The sequence below is a fragment of the Heterodontus francisci genome, chromosome 3 (genome assembly GCF_036365525.1).
Source record: "Heterodontus francisci isolate sHetFra1 chromosome 3, sHetFra1.hap1, whole genome shotgun sequence".
NCBI lineage: Eukaryota > Metazoa > Chordata > Chondrichthyes > Heterodontiformes > Heterodontidae > Heterodontus > Heterodontus francisci.
In genome coordinates, this window is record NC_090373.1 from 125,534,089 (window position 1) to 125,552,397 (window position 18,309).

Genomic DNA, 18,309 nt, shown 5'->3' on the forward strand with positions numbered 1-18,309 from the left:
TATCTTTTTTTTCAAACACATCCTGGTTCTTTAAAATATACACGTGTAAACAGAAAACAACTTAGCAGAATAACCAATTTAACAGACTGAAACCACATCTTCGAAGTATCATCAATTACATGAGCATGCAAAATTTACCAGGTCTTTAATCAGATTAATAAAGTGCAAACAACTCAAAGCTAAAAACTACAATTCTCTCATCTCTACTATACATTAAAAATTTGCAGGGATTGCATAATTCCCACTGAAAATACATTAAAACCTCCCATGATGGGCTTTGTCAGTAGGAAAACCACTGAAAGATGGTCGACATTTATCTGCAGTTATGCCTGTAGATGGTGGTTTACATGGCTGAATTCGACTGAAAAGCTGTGACAATGGTGTCTGGTGAAAATCAACCTCACACCGTGCCAATACAGTGGCTGAGAAAGAACAAGTAAATACCAGAAGGCAGTCCAAGAAAGTGCAATAATCTCCTGTATAGAAATAAATCCATTCCTGAAAAATATTTGTTATTTTACACACAGGGTTTCTCTGACCTGTCGAGCACTTTTTCCATGCAGTTTAGGCTCCACACACTCTCCTTCTGCACACTGTCATACTCATCTATCGCCATCTCTATTTGTTTAAATGGAGAGGGAGTGGGGCTCAGTCAACTAGCTAACTTCCTTATCCAAGCTCCCCATGTCAGGGTCCCAAGTTATTTAATAAACACAGATATATAATCATTATGAGCTCATCTTCCCTTGACGAGGCTGAAGCCCCAATCTCAGTTGGTTGCTATATTAGGCTGGCCACAGCAAAAGCATCTCCTCTGCCACTGAGAGTCAGTGGTCTGAGTCTGCTGCAGCCGTCATGGTCCCTGAGGACTGGCCCTGACACAGGAACAGCGTTCTGCTTCCAAATGGCACCGCCATTGCAACTCATCATTTTTCTCATCCTGGCACAAAAAATAGACCCAGGAACCAGAAGCACCAACATCACAGCTAACAAGCCCTTGAGAAAACTGACAGTGAAAGCCCCATGAGCATATCCATCCTCAACAGTTGCTGAGTCAAGCATGTGAGTGCAGCAGGAAAGGCTGAAGCATTCGCAATAATCTTTAGCCAGAAGTGCTGAGTGGATGATATATGGCAGTTCCCTCCTGAGGCCCTCATCATCACAGATACCAATACTCAGACAATTTGATTCATACCATGTGACATCAAGAAATGCACTGACACAGCAAAGACCACAAGTCACATCATCATCCTGGCTGTACTGAGGAAGACATGTGCTGCTGGCGCAGACACGATGGGCTGAATGGCCTCCTTCTGTACCGTAATTTTTCTCTGGTTCTATGGTTCAAAACTACCCACACCCCTGCCTAAGGTGTTCCAATGCATGCTACAAAATTGACATCTAACTGACAAGGTGGAAAATTGTCCAGATACATTCTGTCCACGAAAAAAGGGCAAATATAATCTAGCCAATTACTGGCACAGCAGTAAAGTAAAACTGAAATCAAAATGGATTAGTGGGAAAATTTTCCAGTAGGTAAAGTAACGGCCCAGTACAAAGGAAGATGGCTGTCATTGCTGGAGGCTAGTCATCTCAAATTCATGACACTGCAGGCGTTGCTCAGGGTAGTGCCCTAGACCCAACCATCTTCAGCAGCTTCATCAATGACCTTCCCTCTATCATAAGGTCAGAAGTGGGGTTGTTCAGATCCCCACATAGTTGTTGCAAGGGTGAAGTCCATCATGGCTCCTCTCGCTGACTGCAGTCCCAGAAGGGACCACCACTCCCGATGGCACTGCTGGGACTGAAGAGCTGCCAACTCTCTGATTGGGCGGCAGCTCTTGGAAGAAGGACATCCTGGCTCAGAAGGCGAAAGTCCCAACTAAGGCCAATTAAGGGCCTGGACCACGCAAAATTGGGTCTGCGGCAGGTGGTGAGGGAACCAAACAAGGGGAAAAAATCTACTTGAACTTGTCCTCACTAATCTACCTGTCGCAGATGCATCTGTCCATGAGAGTATTGGTAGGAGTGACCACCGCATAGTCCTTGTAGAGACGAAGTCGCGTCTTCACTATGAGAGTACCCAACATTGTGTTGTGTGGCACTACCACCATGCTAAATGCGACAGATTTCATACAGATCTTGCAACTCAAAACTGGGCATGCATGAAGCACTGTGGGCCTTCAGCAGCAGCAGAATTGTACTCAAGCACAAGCTGTAACCTGATGGCCCAGCATATCCCCCACTCTACCATTACCATTGGTTCAATGAAAAGTGCAGGAGGGCATGCCAGGAGTAGCACCAGGCATATCTCAAAACGAGATGTCAGCCTGGTGAAGCTAGAACACAGGACTATTTTCATGCCAAACAGCGAAAGCAGCATGCAATAGACAGGGCTAAGCGATTCCACAACCAACGGATCAGATCTCAGCTCTGTAGTCCTGCCCCATCTCGTTGTGAATGGTGGCGGACAATTAAACAACTGACAGGAAGAGAAGGCTCCACAAATATTTATATGCACACTAATCCCTTATGTGGGACCTTATCAAAAGCCTTCTGAAAATCCAAATACACCACAACCACTGGTTCTCCCTTATCCCTACTCTACTAGTTACATTCTCAAAAAACTCCAGTAGATTTGTTAAGCATGATTTCCCTTTCGTAAACCCATGATGACTTTGTCCAATTCCGTTTATGCTTTCCAGGTGTTCTGCTATTATAATAGACTCTAGCACTTTCCCCTTGACTGATGTAAGGCTAACTGGTCTGTAATTCCCTGTTTTTTCTCTCCCTCGTTTTTAAATAGTGGGGTTACACTTGCCACCCTCCAAACTGTATGAACTGCTCCAGAGTCTATAGAATTTTGGAAGATGACCAACTGTGCATCCACTATTTCCAGGGCCACTTCCTTTAGTACTCTGGGATGTAGATTATCAGGCCCTGGGGATTAGTCAGCCTTTAACCTCATTAATTTCCCTAGTACTATTTTTTTTACTAATACTGATTTCCTTCAGTTCCTCCCTCTCATTAGATCCTTGGTTCCCTAATATTTCTGGGAGGTTATTTGTGTCCTCCTTTGTGAAGACAGAACAAAAGTATGTGTTTAATTGTTCTGCCATTTCTTTGTTCCCCATTATAATTTCCCCCATTTCTGACTGTAAGGGACCTATATTTGTCTTCACTAATCTTTTTTTCTTTACAAATTTACAGAAGCTTTTACAGTCAGCTTTCATATTCCCCGCAAGTTTACTCTCATACTCTATTTTCCTCCGCTTAATCAACCTCTTTGTCCTCCTTTGCTGAATTCTAAACTGCTCCCAATCCTCAGACTTGCTGCTTTTTCTGGCAATTTTATATTCCAGCTTTATATGCCAATTTTATATGAAGCAGCTTGTGTCCATATGCAGCAAGACCTGGCAACATCCAGGCTTGGGCTGATAAGTGGCACAAGTGCCAGGCAATGACCATCTCAAACAAGAGAGAATGTAAACATCTCCCCTTCATATTCAATGCCATTACCATTGCTGAATCCTCCACTATCAACATCCTGGGGGTCACCACTGACCAGAAACTGAACTGGACCAGCCATATACATGCTGTGGCTACAAGAGCAAGTCAGAGGCTGGGAATTCTGTGGCAAGTAACTCACCTCCTGTCTCTCCAGTCACTGTCCACCATCTGCATGGCACAAGTCAGGAGTGTGATGGAATACTCTCCACTTGCCTGGGTGGGTGCAGCTACAACAACACTCAAGAAGCTTGACACCATCCAGGACAAAGCAGCTCGCTTGATTGGCACCCCATTTACCACCTTCAACATTCACTTCCTCCACCACTAATGCACAGTGGCAGCAGTGTGTACCGTTTACAAGATGCACTTCAGCAACGTACCAGGCTCCTTCGACAGCACCTTCCAAACCCACGACCTCTACCACCTAGAAGGACAAGGGCAGCAGATGCATGGGAACACCACTACCTGCAAGCTCCCCTCCAAGCCACACACCATCCTGACTTGGAACTATATCGCCATTCCTTCACTGTCGCTGGGTCAAAATCCTGGAACTCCCTTCCTAACAGCACTGTGGGAGTACCTACCCCACATGGACTGCAGTGGTTCAATAAGGCAGCTCACCACCACCTTCTCAAGGGCAATTAGGGATGGGAAATAAATGGTGGCCTAGCCAGCGACGCCCGCATCCCCCAAATTTTTTTTAAATTGTTGCGTGGCTTCCAGGCCCAGCGGAGACAGGCTCTCCCCTGACTTTTAAGCAGAGGGGGAGGTACCACCTCCTCAACCTAAAATTCCGCCCACAGCTCATAGATGGATATACCACAACAGATAGTTGTTTCAGAGAACAGTATTTTTGGTATATTGGTGTGTTGTCTGGCTCCAGAAAACTGTTTTATCTTTGCGTAATGTCAATTTTTTCCATCAGGATAAAAATATCCATAGTTTTAATATCGTAACACAGATTTAATTTGATATTTCAGCTCTCATATGTATGTCTCAATCTTTACTTCGCTCTCTATAAAATTTATTAGTAGTGAAGGATAATCACTGCTTTTTACTTCCTGTTTTGCTGTCTATGAGAATTCTTCAATGGGATTGGCTACTTGCACTGCTTAATGACATCATTATTGTTCAATGCCAGAGATCCCCTTGACCTGGCGCCAACTCAAATTAATGTCAGGAAAGGTGAAATCAGCACCACGGAGATCACTAGATCTTTATGGGCAGCTTTCTTCAAGATCAGCAGTGAGCACTGCCACTTTGTCACTGACCGCAAAATCCAGGCCAACATTGCACAGAAAGCATAAAACACACATTTCCACTCAGTATAAATGCACAATCAAAGGTTATGCTGCAAGGATGCAAAACAAAGAGCAATCATATATTTTATTATTTTTACAATACATTCTACTTTCAATTCAAGTACATGTTTTTTTTTAGTGCAGCAAATGGCATGTATCAGGAGTAGACTGCACAAATGACATTGCACACATCTGCTAATTCATTTCTTTATAATTCTTCTTCAGAACTTAAGTGCTCTCTTGCCAATTAAAATGATGAAAGGTTGGCATCACACTAGGTTCCTGGTCTGCAATTTGTGCAATCCCAATTCTGATGAACATTGTTTTTACTTCATTAATCTCTCTCTCTCCATACCTATCTGACTTAAGATACTGACAAAAATCCAAAATTTGAATTTTACTTATTCTGCATTACATAGCACCCTTAATGTTATGAAACAATCTATCTTCTGACTTGTTATGAACAACACCATATATGGCACAGCAGGCAGCCATTCATCCCATCGAGTCCATGCCAGCTCTCCACAGAGCAATCCAGTCAGTCCTACTCCCCCCCTCGATCCCCACAGCCGTGCAAGTTTATTTCCATCAAATGCCTATCCAATTTCCTTTTGAAATCATTATTTTCGCTTCCACCACGCTTGTGGGCAGCGAGCTCAAGGTCATTACCACTTGCTGCGTAAAAAGTTCTTCCTCATTTTCCCCCTCCATCTCTTGCCTAAAACCTTCAATCTGTGTCCCCTGGGCCTTGTACCATCAGTTAATCGGAATATTTTTTCCTTGTCTACCTTATCTAAGCCTGTCATAATCTATCAAATCTCCCCTCAATGTCCTTTGCTCAAGGAGAACAACCTCAGCTTTTCCAAACTAACCCTGTAACTAAAATCCCCCATCCTTGGAACCATTCTGGTAAATCTCCACTGCACCCCCTAAAGGACCACCACACATCCTTCCTAAAGTGTGGCGACCAGAACTGGACGCAATACTCTAGTTAGGGCCTAACCAGCGCTTTATAAAGGTTCAGCATAACTTCCCTTTTGTACTCAGTGCCTCTATTTATGAAGCCAATACCCCATATGCGTTACTAACCATTCTCTCAATCTGTCCTGCCACCTTCTAAGATTGATGCACATGAATCCCCAGGTCCTTCTGTTCCTGCACACTCTTTAGAACTGTGCCATTAAGTCTATATTGCCTCAGCTTGGGAGATCTGTTGTAATAATATAAAATTGAAATGCTATCTATAAATATGCTCTGAATGTGTGACTTAAAAATGGCAACTGAATTCAGTCCTGGGACCTTGGTCGATTCTAATCAAGAAAATTACACTTAATCTTGACATTGTATGCAATTCCACATGGGTTTACTGAGAATATTAAGAAAAAACTAAAATGAAATGTGATTTTACTATGCCAATTGTTTTTCGTAGTTGCAGCAACCTTACTCTTCCAACAGTGAGGTTTTAGAACAACTCACCATTGTGCAATTTTTATACTCACCAAGTGCTTACTGTAATATTCCCAGAGTATAGAAACAGCATTCAAATTAGTATCCCAGAGGTCACATAGCGTTAGGCAACATTGAACATGCATTCGTAAATGTTCTTCCAAAACACCAGTCTGAAATATTCAAGTCAGGAGATATGATCAAACAATAATTACAAGTATTATATTTGTTAAAAATGTTGTGCATCATTACAATAGTCACAAATAATAGTTCACCAGCACTGCTCAGGATGTTTTGGGACAGAGGATAACTTTGTAACATTTTTACAGGAGCTTATCTCTATTTAAAGGTTTGCTGAACGAAGACTTGTCCTTTGTCGGCTGAAAACATTGACAGGAGGAAGAATGATGTTGTCTCCTTATGTTGCTCTATTTTAGAAAATATAGACTTTAACCTCAAATCAGATACAATATACTTCATATCAAGAAGCATGCATTGGAAAGGTTGTCGCCTAATTGGCATTGTTGAAATTATGGAAGGATTTTCTCATATATGCTGTGGATTTTGGAAAGCACAGAGGGCCTGGATAGATTAGGAAGCTGAACTGACATGGCAGATGTCATTTAGTGTAAACAAATACAAAGCTATGAGGTTGAAACAGGATAATAGTGCCAATATAAGCTAAATGGTATTATTCTACAGGACACAACTCACAAGAGGAATTTGAGGATAAGGGAGGATAAATCACTGAAGCAGTCAATAATGTACAACAGCAGTGAAGAAAACAGATAAGGACACTGGACTGCGTAGCCAGAAGCACAGAAAACAAATCTCAAGAAGTGATTCTGCGTTGTACAGATTGCTGGTTTGGTTCCACCTGGAGTATTGTGGGCCATTTTGGGCAATGCATCATGGGAAAGACATAAAAGAAAAAAAGAACATCTTGCATTTAAATAGTGCCTTTCACGACCACCAGACATCCCAAAGCACTTTACAGCCAATTAAGTACTTTTGAATTGTAGCCACTGCTGTAATGTAGGAAAAGCAGCAGCCAATTTACACAAAGCAAACTCCCACAAACAGCAATGTGATAATGAGCAGATAATCTGTTTTTGTGATATTGATTGAGGGATAATTTTTTTTTTATTCGTTTGTGAGATGTGAACGTCTCTGGCTAGGCCTGCATTTATTGCCCATCCCTAATTGCCCTTGAACTGAGTGGCTTTCAGAGCATTTTAAGAGTCAACCACATTGCTGTGGGTCTGGAGTCACATATAGGCCTTTCCTTCCCTGAAGGACATTAGTGAACCAGATGGGTTTTTACAACAATTGACAATGGTTTCACGGTCATCATTCAACTAGCTTTTTAATTCCGGATTTATTATGTGAATTCAAATTTCACCATCTGCCATAGTGGGATTCGAACCCATGTCCTGGATTACTAGTCCAGTGACATTACCACGATGCCACCTCCTACCGGGGATAACTCTATTGCGCTTCTTCAAAATAGTGCCATCGGATCTTTTACGTCCACCTGAAACAGCAGACGGGATCTTGTTTAATAGCTGATCCGAAAGATGGCACCGCTGACAGTGTAGCATTCCCTCAGGACTGCACTGAAGTGACAGCCTAGATATTTGTGCTCAAGTCCTGAGAGGGAGACTTGAACCCGCAACCTTCTGACTCAGAGGCAACTGTGCTACCAACTGAGCCACAGCTGACATCTCGGCATCGATAGCTGGGATTGGGTACCTGAATTATGAGGAGAGGAACTGGGAATATTTACACAGGAGAACAAAAGTCTGAAGGGTGATTTTATAGAAGTACTCAAGATCTGAAAAAATATAAACAAGATAAATGTTGATGAGCATAACTGCAATTTTCGAACAAGGAGAGTAAAAAGATTATTTACATTTAACTATTTTATGCTGATTCTGGTGAATGTATGTAGTCGACTGTTAAGGGAGGCAGTGAGGTCTGACTGTATCAGTAAATTCAAGACAGTGTTGACACCTGGCAGAAATGTGATAGAGGGCTATCAGAGGTGCTATGGGATGTGATACTATTCGAACATTGGGGTCAGCCAGAGGAACTGCAAAAGTGTTTTTCAGTCCGATACAGAGAAAATATAGATATAGAGAAAATCATTAAAACTAGATGGAACATAGATTTGTTCTGAACTATTCAGTGCAGTGTTGGTCGATACATGCCAGACATATTCTCAGCAAATAAAAAGTTGATGTTAATTAACGGGAATATTCCTTCTCAGCCTCAAATCAGCATCTAATGCATTCAAAATAATGTTTAAATGGGTTTTGCTTAATAGACATGCCCAATAGATAGGATGATTGCCTTCCCACCACAGCAGTCCAAAGTATTACTACCACATTAAGCATTTTAACCAAAAGCACACAGAATTAAGCAGCTGAACCAAACACATCCAGAGTGGCTGACCTAACTTCAGAACATTTTAAATTCACAAACCGAGCACAAAAACAACTATGAAACAAATAAAGAAAACTGCAAATGCTGAAAATCTGAAATAAAAATAGAAAATGCTCTAAATACAGAATGGAAAGCTTGCAATATATTTTACTCTGTAACCAATTCTAACCAATCTGTACTGTACCCAAGAGCTGTTTAATCATGTCAATTATTTAAATTCATCATTGAATATTTAAAGCTAAATCTAATTGAAGGTGAGACGTCAACAAACTAAAGCGCAAAATCTAGAATACATAACTAAGAAACATGGTCAGCAGCACTTCTACATTATTCTGATGTCATTTTTCAGTTAGTACACATGGTAATATCAACACTTACTCAAAGGTTGTTTTCGTATTACTTAAACGTCTAACACCCAGAGCAAATATCTATACAACACTCTATCACTTCCATGTTCGCAAGTCAGTTAATTTAACTTCTTTATTGAGTACAAATTTTGCAATTGATTCTATGTGCTCTAGTTGAAGAAAGATTTTTAACCCTTTAAATCCAATGTTCTCTTTCTGCTATCATTCACTTGTTAATTTACACTTTTGGTATATTTCTTTGGTATTTAAAACCTAATAATATTAGTTGTATTCTGTGGCCTGTCAAAGTAAGGAGGAACCAATGGAACATGGGATTGAAATAATGTATAAAATTATCTCCCGTTCATTATCCTTAACATGCAATGATATTTCACCTAGATCTTGGGTGTGATGAAAATCCTCGAGGACATAGGTAGTAAAGCTCACTTATGAGAGACATCAAAAACAAATGTCAAAAGTATCCAGAGGGAAAAGACTAAAAGAACCTAAACAGCATAATTTTGAGAAAAAGCAGTGAATTCTCTCAGTGTCCTGGCCAACATTTTCTTGCAACCGATATCACTAATAATAGCCTTAGTAGTAATCCATCCAACGCTAGTTCATGGGATCTTGTTGTTTACAAATTAGGTGGCGAGTTTTCCTACATAACAAGGGACACAAGCAAATTATAAGTAATTTTTTATTTGAGAAGTGTGCTGGGGACTTCTGAAAGACGCAATAAGGCAACTTTGTAAATAAAAGTGTAACAGGTAAAAGGAATTATGTTGTGGAAAGTACTTGTAAACTATATAATGGTGTGTTGCCTCCCTGGTGCCAGGGTCAAGGACATCACGGAGAGGGTTCTAAATATTCTGCAGGGAAAAGGGAGTGAAGTTGATGCACACATCGGTACCAACGACATAGAGAGGGCAGGTATTGAAGTCCGACAGTCAGATTTTCAGGAGCTAGGGAAGAAGTTAAAAAGTATTACCTTGAAGACAGTAACCTCTGAATGACTCCCAGTGTCACGTGGCAGTGAGTGTAGAAATAGAAAGATAGGGAGGATCAATGCATGGCATAAGTCACGGTGCAGGAGGAGGGTTCAGATTCTTGGGGCATTGGGAACAATTAGAGTCATAGAGAGATACAGCACCGAAACAGGCCATTCGACCCACCGAGTCCATGCTGACCATCAACCACCCATTTATATTAATCCTACATTAATCCCATTTTTCCCTCTCATATGCCCACCTTCCCTCAATTCTCCTACCACCTACCTACACTAGGGGCAATTTTTACAATGGCAAATTTACCTATCAACCCGCAAGTCTTTGGCATGTGAGATGAAACCGGAGCACCCGGAGGAAACCCACGCGGTCACAGGGGGAACTTGCAAACTCCGCACAGGCAGTACCCAGAACCGAACCTGGGTCGCTGGAGCTCTGAGGCTGTGGTGCTAACCACTGCGCCACCCAAATTCTGGGGCAGGACGCACCTATTCAAAAGGGACAGGTTGCAACTCAACTGGGACCTAGGTCCTTGCGGGGAGGTTCACTAGTGTGGCTGTGGTGGGTTTAAATTAAATTGGCAGGGGGATGGGCACCAGCAAATAGAAGCAGAAAAGAGGAATAAGTTGCATAAAGGAGTGAGAGTGTTGGATAGTTCAACAGAAGGAAGTAGTACCATATTAGATAGGAGCAACTAAGAAGGACTACAAGGAATGCAAAGACAGGTTTAGAATGCATGAATGTAAATGCACAAAATGTGGTGAATAAGATTGGTGAGCTAGAGGTGGGAATACGATGTCATGGCAATCATGGAAACATGGCTTAAAAATGGTGAAGACTGGGCATTTAATATTCATGGATACATTGTGCTCAGAAAACATAAAGAAGGAAAAAAGGAGGTGGGGTGGCAGTACTGATTAGGGAAGACACTGTGGTGTTGGAAAGAGAGGATGTCCTGGAGGGGACAAGGAGAGAGTCCATTTCGTTAGAGCTGAGAAGCAAGAAGGGTATGATCACGCTACTGGTGTTTTTCTATTGGTCTCCAAATTGTGAGGGAGCAAAAGAGGAGCAAATCTGCAGGGAAATCACAGAGATGTGCAAATATTATAGAGTGGTCATACTGGGGGACTTTAATTACCCAAATATCAATTAGGATAATGTTAGAGTAAAGGGGAAGGAGGGGTGGAATTTCTGAAATGTGTTCAGGAGAACTTTCTTAACTAGTATGTTCTCAGTCCAACCAGGAAGGATCCAATGCTGGATCTGGTGCTGGGAAATGAGGTGAGCCAAGAGGACCAAGTATTTTGGGAGAACACTTGAGTCAGAGTGATCATCGTATCATAAGGTTTAGACGAATAATGGGGAAGAGCAAAGAACAATATAAAGTAGAACTTCTAAATTGGAAAAGGGCCAACTTCAATGGGATGAGAGAGGATCTAGCCATGGTAAAATGGAGCCAAAATTTGACAGGAAAAACTGTAACAAAACAATGGATCACTTTCAAGGAAGAGATGGTTCAGGTACAGGCAAGGTACATTCCAACAAGAAGGACAGGCAGAGGAAACCAAAGCCAAGGCTCCTTGGATGACGAGGCAGATAGACAATATTACGAAACAAAAAAGAGGATGTATGATGCATTTTTTTAAATTCTTTCATGGGATGTGGGTGTCGATGGCAAGGCCAGCATTTGTCGCCCATCCCTAATTACCCTTGACAATTGAGTGGCTTGCTAGGCCATTTCAGAAAGCAGTTAAGAGTCAACCACATTGCTGTGGGTCTGGAGTCACCTGTAGGCCAGACCAGGTAAGGACAGCAGATTTCTTTCCCTGAAGGACAGTAGTGAACCAGATGGGTTTTTGCGACAATCGATGATAGTCATAGTGCCAAGAAACTGAGACTAGCTTCCAATTCCAGATATTTTTTAATCAATTCACTGAAATTAATTAATAGAATTTAAATTCCACCAGCTGTGTGATTTGAACCCAGGGTATTGGCCTGGGCCTCTGGATTACTAGTTCAGTGACATTACCACTACACCACAATGGGCTACCTTCAAAAAAGAGATAGTTCAGGCACAGACGAGATATATTCCCTTGAAGGAGAAAGGTAGGGTAAACAAATCCAGAGATACCTGGATGGCGAAAGAGATAGAAATGAAGAAGAAAAAGTGTGCTTATGACAGATGCCAGGTAGATAATACAATGGAGAACCAGGTGGAATATTGAAGGCTTGGAGGGGAAGTGAAAAGGAAAATAAGAGAAGCAAAGAGAGAATATGCAAAGAGACTTCCCATAAAAGGGAATCCAAAAGTCTTCTGTAGGATATAAATAGCAAAAGGGTGGTAGGAGGTGGTGTAGGCCAATTAGGCACCAATAGGGGGATTTACGCATGGAGGCAGGGATAATAGCTGAAGTATTAAATGAATAATTTGCATCTGACTTTACCAAGGAAGAAGATGCTACCCAGGGCACAATGAAAAAGGAGGTAATTAATACACTAGAAGGATTTAAAATTGATAAGGAGGATGTATTAGATAGGTTGTCTATACTTAAAGCACCAGGACTGGTTCAGATGCATCCAATGATACTGCTGTCAGTAAGGGCAGAAATTGCAGAGGCACTGGCCATAATTGTACAGTCTTCCTTAGACTCAGAGGTGGTGCCCAAGGACTGTAGAATTGCAAATGTTACACTCTTGTTCAAAAAAGGATGTAAAGATAAGCCCAGCAACTATAGGTCAGTCAGTTTAACTTCAGTGGTGGGGAAATTTCTAGAAAGAATAATTTGGGACCAAATTAATAGTGACATGGACAAATGCAAGTTAATTAAGGAAAGCCAGCACAGATTTGGTAAGGGAAAATCATGTTTAACGAACTTGCTGGAGTTTTTTGAAGAGGTAACAGAGAGGGTTGATGAGGTCAATGCTGTTGATGTAGTGAACATGGACTTCCAAAAGGCACTCGATACAGTGCTGCACGACAGACTTGCGTGAACAAAGTTATAGCTCATGGAATAAAAGGGGCAGTAGCAATATGGATACAAAATTGGCTGAGGGACAGGAAACAGAGGGTAGTGGTTAATGGACGCTTTTCGGACTGGAGGAAGGTTTGTACTGGAGTTCCCCAGGCGTCAGTGTTGGGACCCTTTCTGTTCCTGTTATATACCAATGACTTAGACCTTGGTGTACAGGGCACAATTTCAAAATTTGCGGATGATACGAAACTTGGAACAATTGTGAACTGTGAGGAGGACAGTGCAGAATTTCAAAAGACATAGACACGTTGGTGGAATGGGCAGACAGAAGGCAGATGAAGTTCAATGCTGAGAAATGTGAAGTGAATTATTTTGGTAGGAAGAACATGGAGAAACAATCTAACAAAGGGTACAATTCTAAAGGGGGTGCAGGAGCAGAGGGTGTATATGTGCATAAGTCATTGAAGGTTGAGACAGCAATTAATAAAGCATACAGTATCCTGGATTTTATGAATAGGGGCATAGAGTACAAGAGGAAGGAGATTTTGTTGAACTTGTAAAAGACACTAGTTTGGCCTCAGCTGGAGTATTGCGTCCAGTTCTGGGCGTCTCACTTTCAGAAAGATGTGAAGGCATTGGAGAGTGTACAGAAAAATACACAAGAATGGTTCCAGGGATGACAAACTTCAGTCATGAAGATGGATTGGAGAAGCTGGGACTGCTCTCCCCAAAGAGAAGGCTGAGAGGAGATTTGGCACAAGTATTCAAAATCACAAGGGGTCTGGGACAGAGCGGATAGGGAGAAATTGTTCCCACTCATGAAAGGATCGAGAACGAGAGGACACAGATTTAAAGTGATTGGCAAAAGAAGCAAAAGCAACATGAGAAAAAACTTTTTCACGCAGCGAGTGGTTAATGTCTGGAATGCACTGCCTGAGAGTGTGGTGGAGGGAGGTTCAATCGAGACTTTCAAAAGGGAATTAGACTGTTATCTGGAAAGAAAGAATATACAAGCTTATGGGGAGAAGACAGGGGAATGGCATTAGGTGAATTGCTCATTCGGAGAGCTGGTGCAGACACAATGGGCCGAACGGCCTCCCTCTGCACCGCAACAAAGATATCCATAGTAACCTGGCCAGGAGCTGGAATTATTTGATTGGTCCATTTTCTTCTTTCATCACTACTTATCCTGGATTAATTGTTTTCATACTTGCTTCATACATTTGATTTGTTGCTGTTTTGAGTGTATGAAATTGAAGAGAAGGTTCATGTTTGACAGAGTTTGCTTTTCACAACTGTGATACCTCAAGTGTAACAGACAGGAATGAAGTTTTTATATTTCTATCAGGTATTGTTATGACCAGGCGAGAAAGGGGTCTAGGGGTCCCTCTCAGCCTCCATCTGGTCTTACCATAACAGGGTTGAATTTTTAAAACACACTGTGTTTTTAGCTCCCCCTTGGTGAATCTTTGTTCACCACTTTCCAATTATAAGGCAAAGAAATCAGCACAAACAGGTTTTCTTAGGTGTAAAGAAGGAAAGTTGAAATTTATTAAACTTGAACTTAAACTCTAATTCAGTTGACGGCTACGGATACACGACGCGCCCACGTTAGCATGCAAACACGATATACAAATGCAAATAGACACAGAAAAGAGCAGAAGAAAAATAAAGTGGAAAGGTTTGAGGCAATATCTGAAGAGTTTTTGTTGTGGCTGTTTGAGCTCACTGTAGAGTCCTTGATTGTAGATAGATCTTACTGTTCGTTGGGGCCCAGTATTCTTCTTAAACCTTGTTCGCTGTAGGAAACTTTTCTCTCTTGGGGTTCATGTGTCTTCAGTGGATTCAGAGGCTTGTGAGAAAGAGATGGGAGCAGACAGGAGAGATCTTCTCCATCCAGGAGCAACCAGTCTTTCTGACTCAAACTCTCTGTGGCGAGTTCAAAAATTCCTGGAACAGCCAGTTAGTCATGTGACCAGCTGGTCCAACCAGTCCTGGCCCCTGTGGATTGCATCAACCCAGCAGGCCCTGGAATGCGCTTCCCCACCCCCTCACTTTCCAGTGATCAACATCCAATGTGGGTTGAATGTGTCAGGGGATGGTCATAGAGTTATACAGCACAGAAAAGGCCCTTCGGCCCATCATGTCTGTGCCAGCCATCAAGCACCTATTTATTCTAATCCCATTTTCCAGCAAGTGACCCATAGCCTTGTATGCCACGGCGTTTCAAGTGCTCATCTAAATACTTCATAAATGTTGTGATGGCTCCTGCCTCTACCACCTCTTCAGGCAGTGCATTCCAGATTCCAACCACCCTCTGGGTGAAAACATTTCTCCTCAAATCCCCTCTAAACCTCCTGCTCCTTACCTTAAACCTATGCCCCCTGGTTATTGACCTCTCCGCTAAGGGAAAAAGTTTCTTCCTGTCTACCTTATCAATGCCCCTCATAATTTTGTGTAGCTCAATCAGGTCTCCCCTCAGCCTTCTCTGCTGTAAGGGAAACAACCCTAGCCTATCATAGCTGAAATGCTCCAGCCCAGGCAACATCCTGGTATATCTCTTCTGCACCCTCTCCAGTGCAATCACATCCTTCCAATAATGTAGTGACCAGAACTGTACACAGTACTCCAGCTGTGGCCTAACTACCATTTTCGACAGCATTATATATCCTTTGTCTACACAAGCTCCTTCTGTTAGTATGCAAAAATGTTCTTTTCCAGCCACAGCTGATCTGCTCAACAAGTCTTTCCTCGCTCCAGCAACAGTTCAAAACCAATGTGCCTCATTCTTGGCAGGTGGGGATCTGCATGACAACATCATGTGGCATTCATCATGGTGTGTCAGAAAATGTGTTATAAAGTAACAGTAGATAAGTTAGATCATTAACGCACAAAGTATCATCAGGCCCACTTACAGAGGTCTGTTGCACTAAAATATGTTAGAATTGGGCTTCCCTGGGGAATAGATGCCATTGCCTGGAAACTTTGGGGGCAGGGAGGAAGTAACAGTTCGGAACATAGGAACAAAAAAACACAGGAGCAGGCCATTCAACCCACTGAGTCTGCTCCGCCATACAATTCGCTCACAGCTGATCATCTACATCTTCGCCACTTTCCCGTGCTATCCCCATATCCTTTGATGCTGTTAGTAGCCAGATAGCTGTCGATTTCTGCCCTGAACATGCTCAATGATTGAGCTTCCACAGCCTTCATGGGTAGAGAATTCCAAAGATTCTTTTCCCACTGAGTGACGAAATTCTTCATCTCAGTGCTAAATGGCCTACCTCTAATTCTGACACTGTGTCCCCTGGTGCTGGGCTCACCAGCCAGGGGAAACATCCTAGCTACATCCACCCTGTCACGCCCTGTAGGAATTTTCTAAGTTTCAATGCGATCACCTCTCATTCTTCGAAACACTAGACAATACAAGCCCAGTTTCCTCAATCTTACCATCCCAGGGATTACTCTGGTGAACCTCCATGGCACTCCCTCCATGGCAAGTATATCCTTCCTTGGATGAGGAGACCCAAACTGTACACAATACTCCAGGTGCAGTCTCACCAAGGCTCTCTACAATTTTTTTTTATTCATTCATGGGATGTGGGCGCCACTGGCCAGGCCAGCATTTATTGCCCATCCCTAATTGTCCTTGAGAAGGTGGTGATGAGCTGCCTTCTTGAACCGCTGCAGTCCATTTGGGGTTGGTATGCCCACAGTGCTGTTAGGAAGGGAGTTCCAGGATTTTAACCCAGCGACAGTGAAGGAACGGCGATATAGTTCCAAGTCAGAATGGTGTGTGACTTGGAGGGGAACTTGCAGGTGGTGGTGTTCCCATGTATTTGCTGCCCTTGTCCTTCTAGTTGGTAGAGGTTGCGGGTTTGGAAGGTGCTGTTTAAGGAGCCTTGGTGCATTGCTGCAGTGCATCTTGTAGATGGTACACACTGCTGCCACTGTGCGTCGGTGCTGGAGGGAGTGAATGTTTGTGGATGGGGTGCCAATCAAGCGGGCTGCTTTGTCCTGGATGGTGTTGAGCTTCTTGAGTGTTGTTGGAACTGCACTCATCCAGGCAAGCGGAGAGTATTCCATCACACTCCTGATTTGTGCCTTGTACATGGTGGACAGGCTTTGAGGAGTCAGGAGGCGAGTTACTCGCCTCAGGATTCCTAGCCTCTGACCTGCTCTTGTAGCCACAGTATTTATATGGCTACTCCAGTTCAGTTTCTGGTCAATGGTAGCCCTTAGGATGTTGATAGTGGGGGAATTCAGCGATGGTAATGCCGTTGAATGTCAAGGGGAGATGGTTAGATTCTCTCTTGTTGGAGATGGTCATTGCCTGGCACTTGTGTGGCGCGAATGTTACTTGCCACTTATCAGCCCAAGCCTGGATATTGTCCAGGTCATGCTGCATTTCTACACGGACTGTTTCAGTATCTGAGGAGTCAAGAATGGTGCTGAACATTGTGCAATCATCAGCGAACATCCCCACTTCTGACCTTATGATTAAAGGAAGGTCATTGATGAAGCAGCTGAAGATGGTTGGGCCTAGGATACTACCCTGAGGAACTCCTGCAGTGATGTCCTGGAGCTCAGATGATTGACCTCCAACAACCACAATCATCTTCCTTTGCGCTAGGTATGACTCCAGCCAGCGGAGGGTTTTCTCCATGATTCCCATTGACTTCAGTTTTGCTAGGGCTCCTTGATGCCATACTCGGTCAAATGCTGCCTTGATGTCAAGGGCAGTCACTCTCACCTCACCTCTGGAGTTCAGCTCTTTTGTTCATATTTGAACCAAGGCTGTAATGAGGTCAGGAGCCGAGTGGCCCTGGCGGAACTCAAACTGAGCGTCACTGAGCAGGTTATTGCTAAGCAAGTGCCGCTTGATGGCACTGTTGATGACACCTTCCATCACTTGACTGATGATTGAGAGTAGACTGATGGGGCAGTAATTGGCTGGGTTGGACTTGTCCTGCTTTTTGTGTACAGGACATACCTGGGCAATTTTCCACATTGCAGGGTAGATGCCAGTGTTGTAGCTGTACTGGAACAGCTTGGCTAGGGGCACGGCAAGTTCTGGAGCACAGGTCTTCAGTACTATTGCCGGAATATTGTCAGGACCCAGAGCTTTTGCAGTATCCAGTGCCTTCAGTCGTTTCTTGATATCACGCGGAGTGAATCGAGTTGGCTGAAGTCTGGCATCTGTGATGCTGGGGACTTCAGGAGGAGGCCGAGATGGATCATCAACTCGGCACTTCTGGCTGAAGATTGTTGCAAATGCTTC

The 18,309-nt window shown here is 43.0% G+C and overlaps 1 protein-coding gene across 6 annotated transcripts in view; it reads right to left on the reverse strand.

Moving 5' to 3' along the window:
• Positions 1 to 18,309, reverse strand: part of mms22l (MMS22-like, DNA repair protein) — a 176,928-nt gene that overhangs the window by 106,326 nt on the left and 52,293 nt on the right. For all 6 annotated transcript variants that reach the window (XM_068025904.1, XM_068025889.1, XM_068025917.1 and 3 more), the window contains one exon: positions 6,311 to 6,430. In XM_068025904.1, the coding sequence (XP_067882005.1) occupies positions 6,311 to 6,430 (120 nt within the window). The remainder of the gene's footprint in view (positions 1 to 6,310; positions 6,431 to 18,309) is intronic.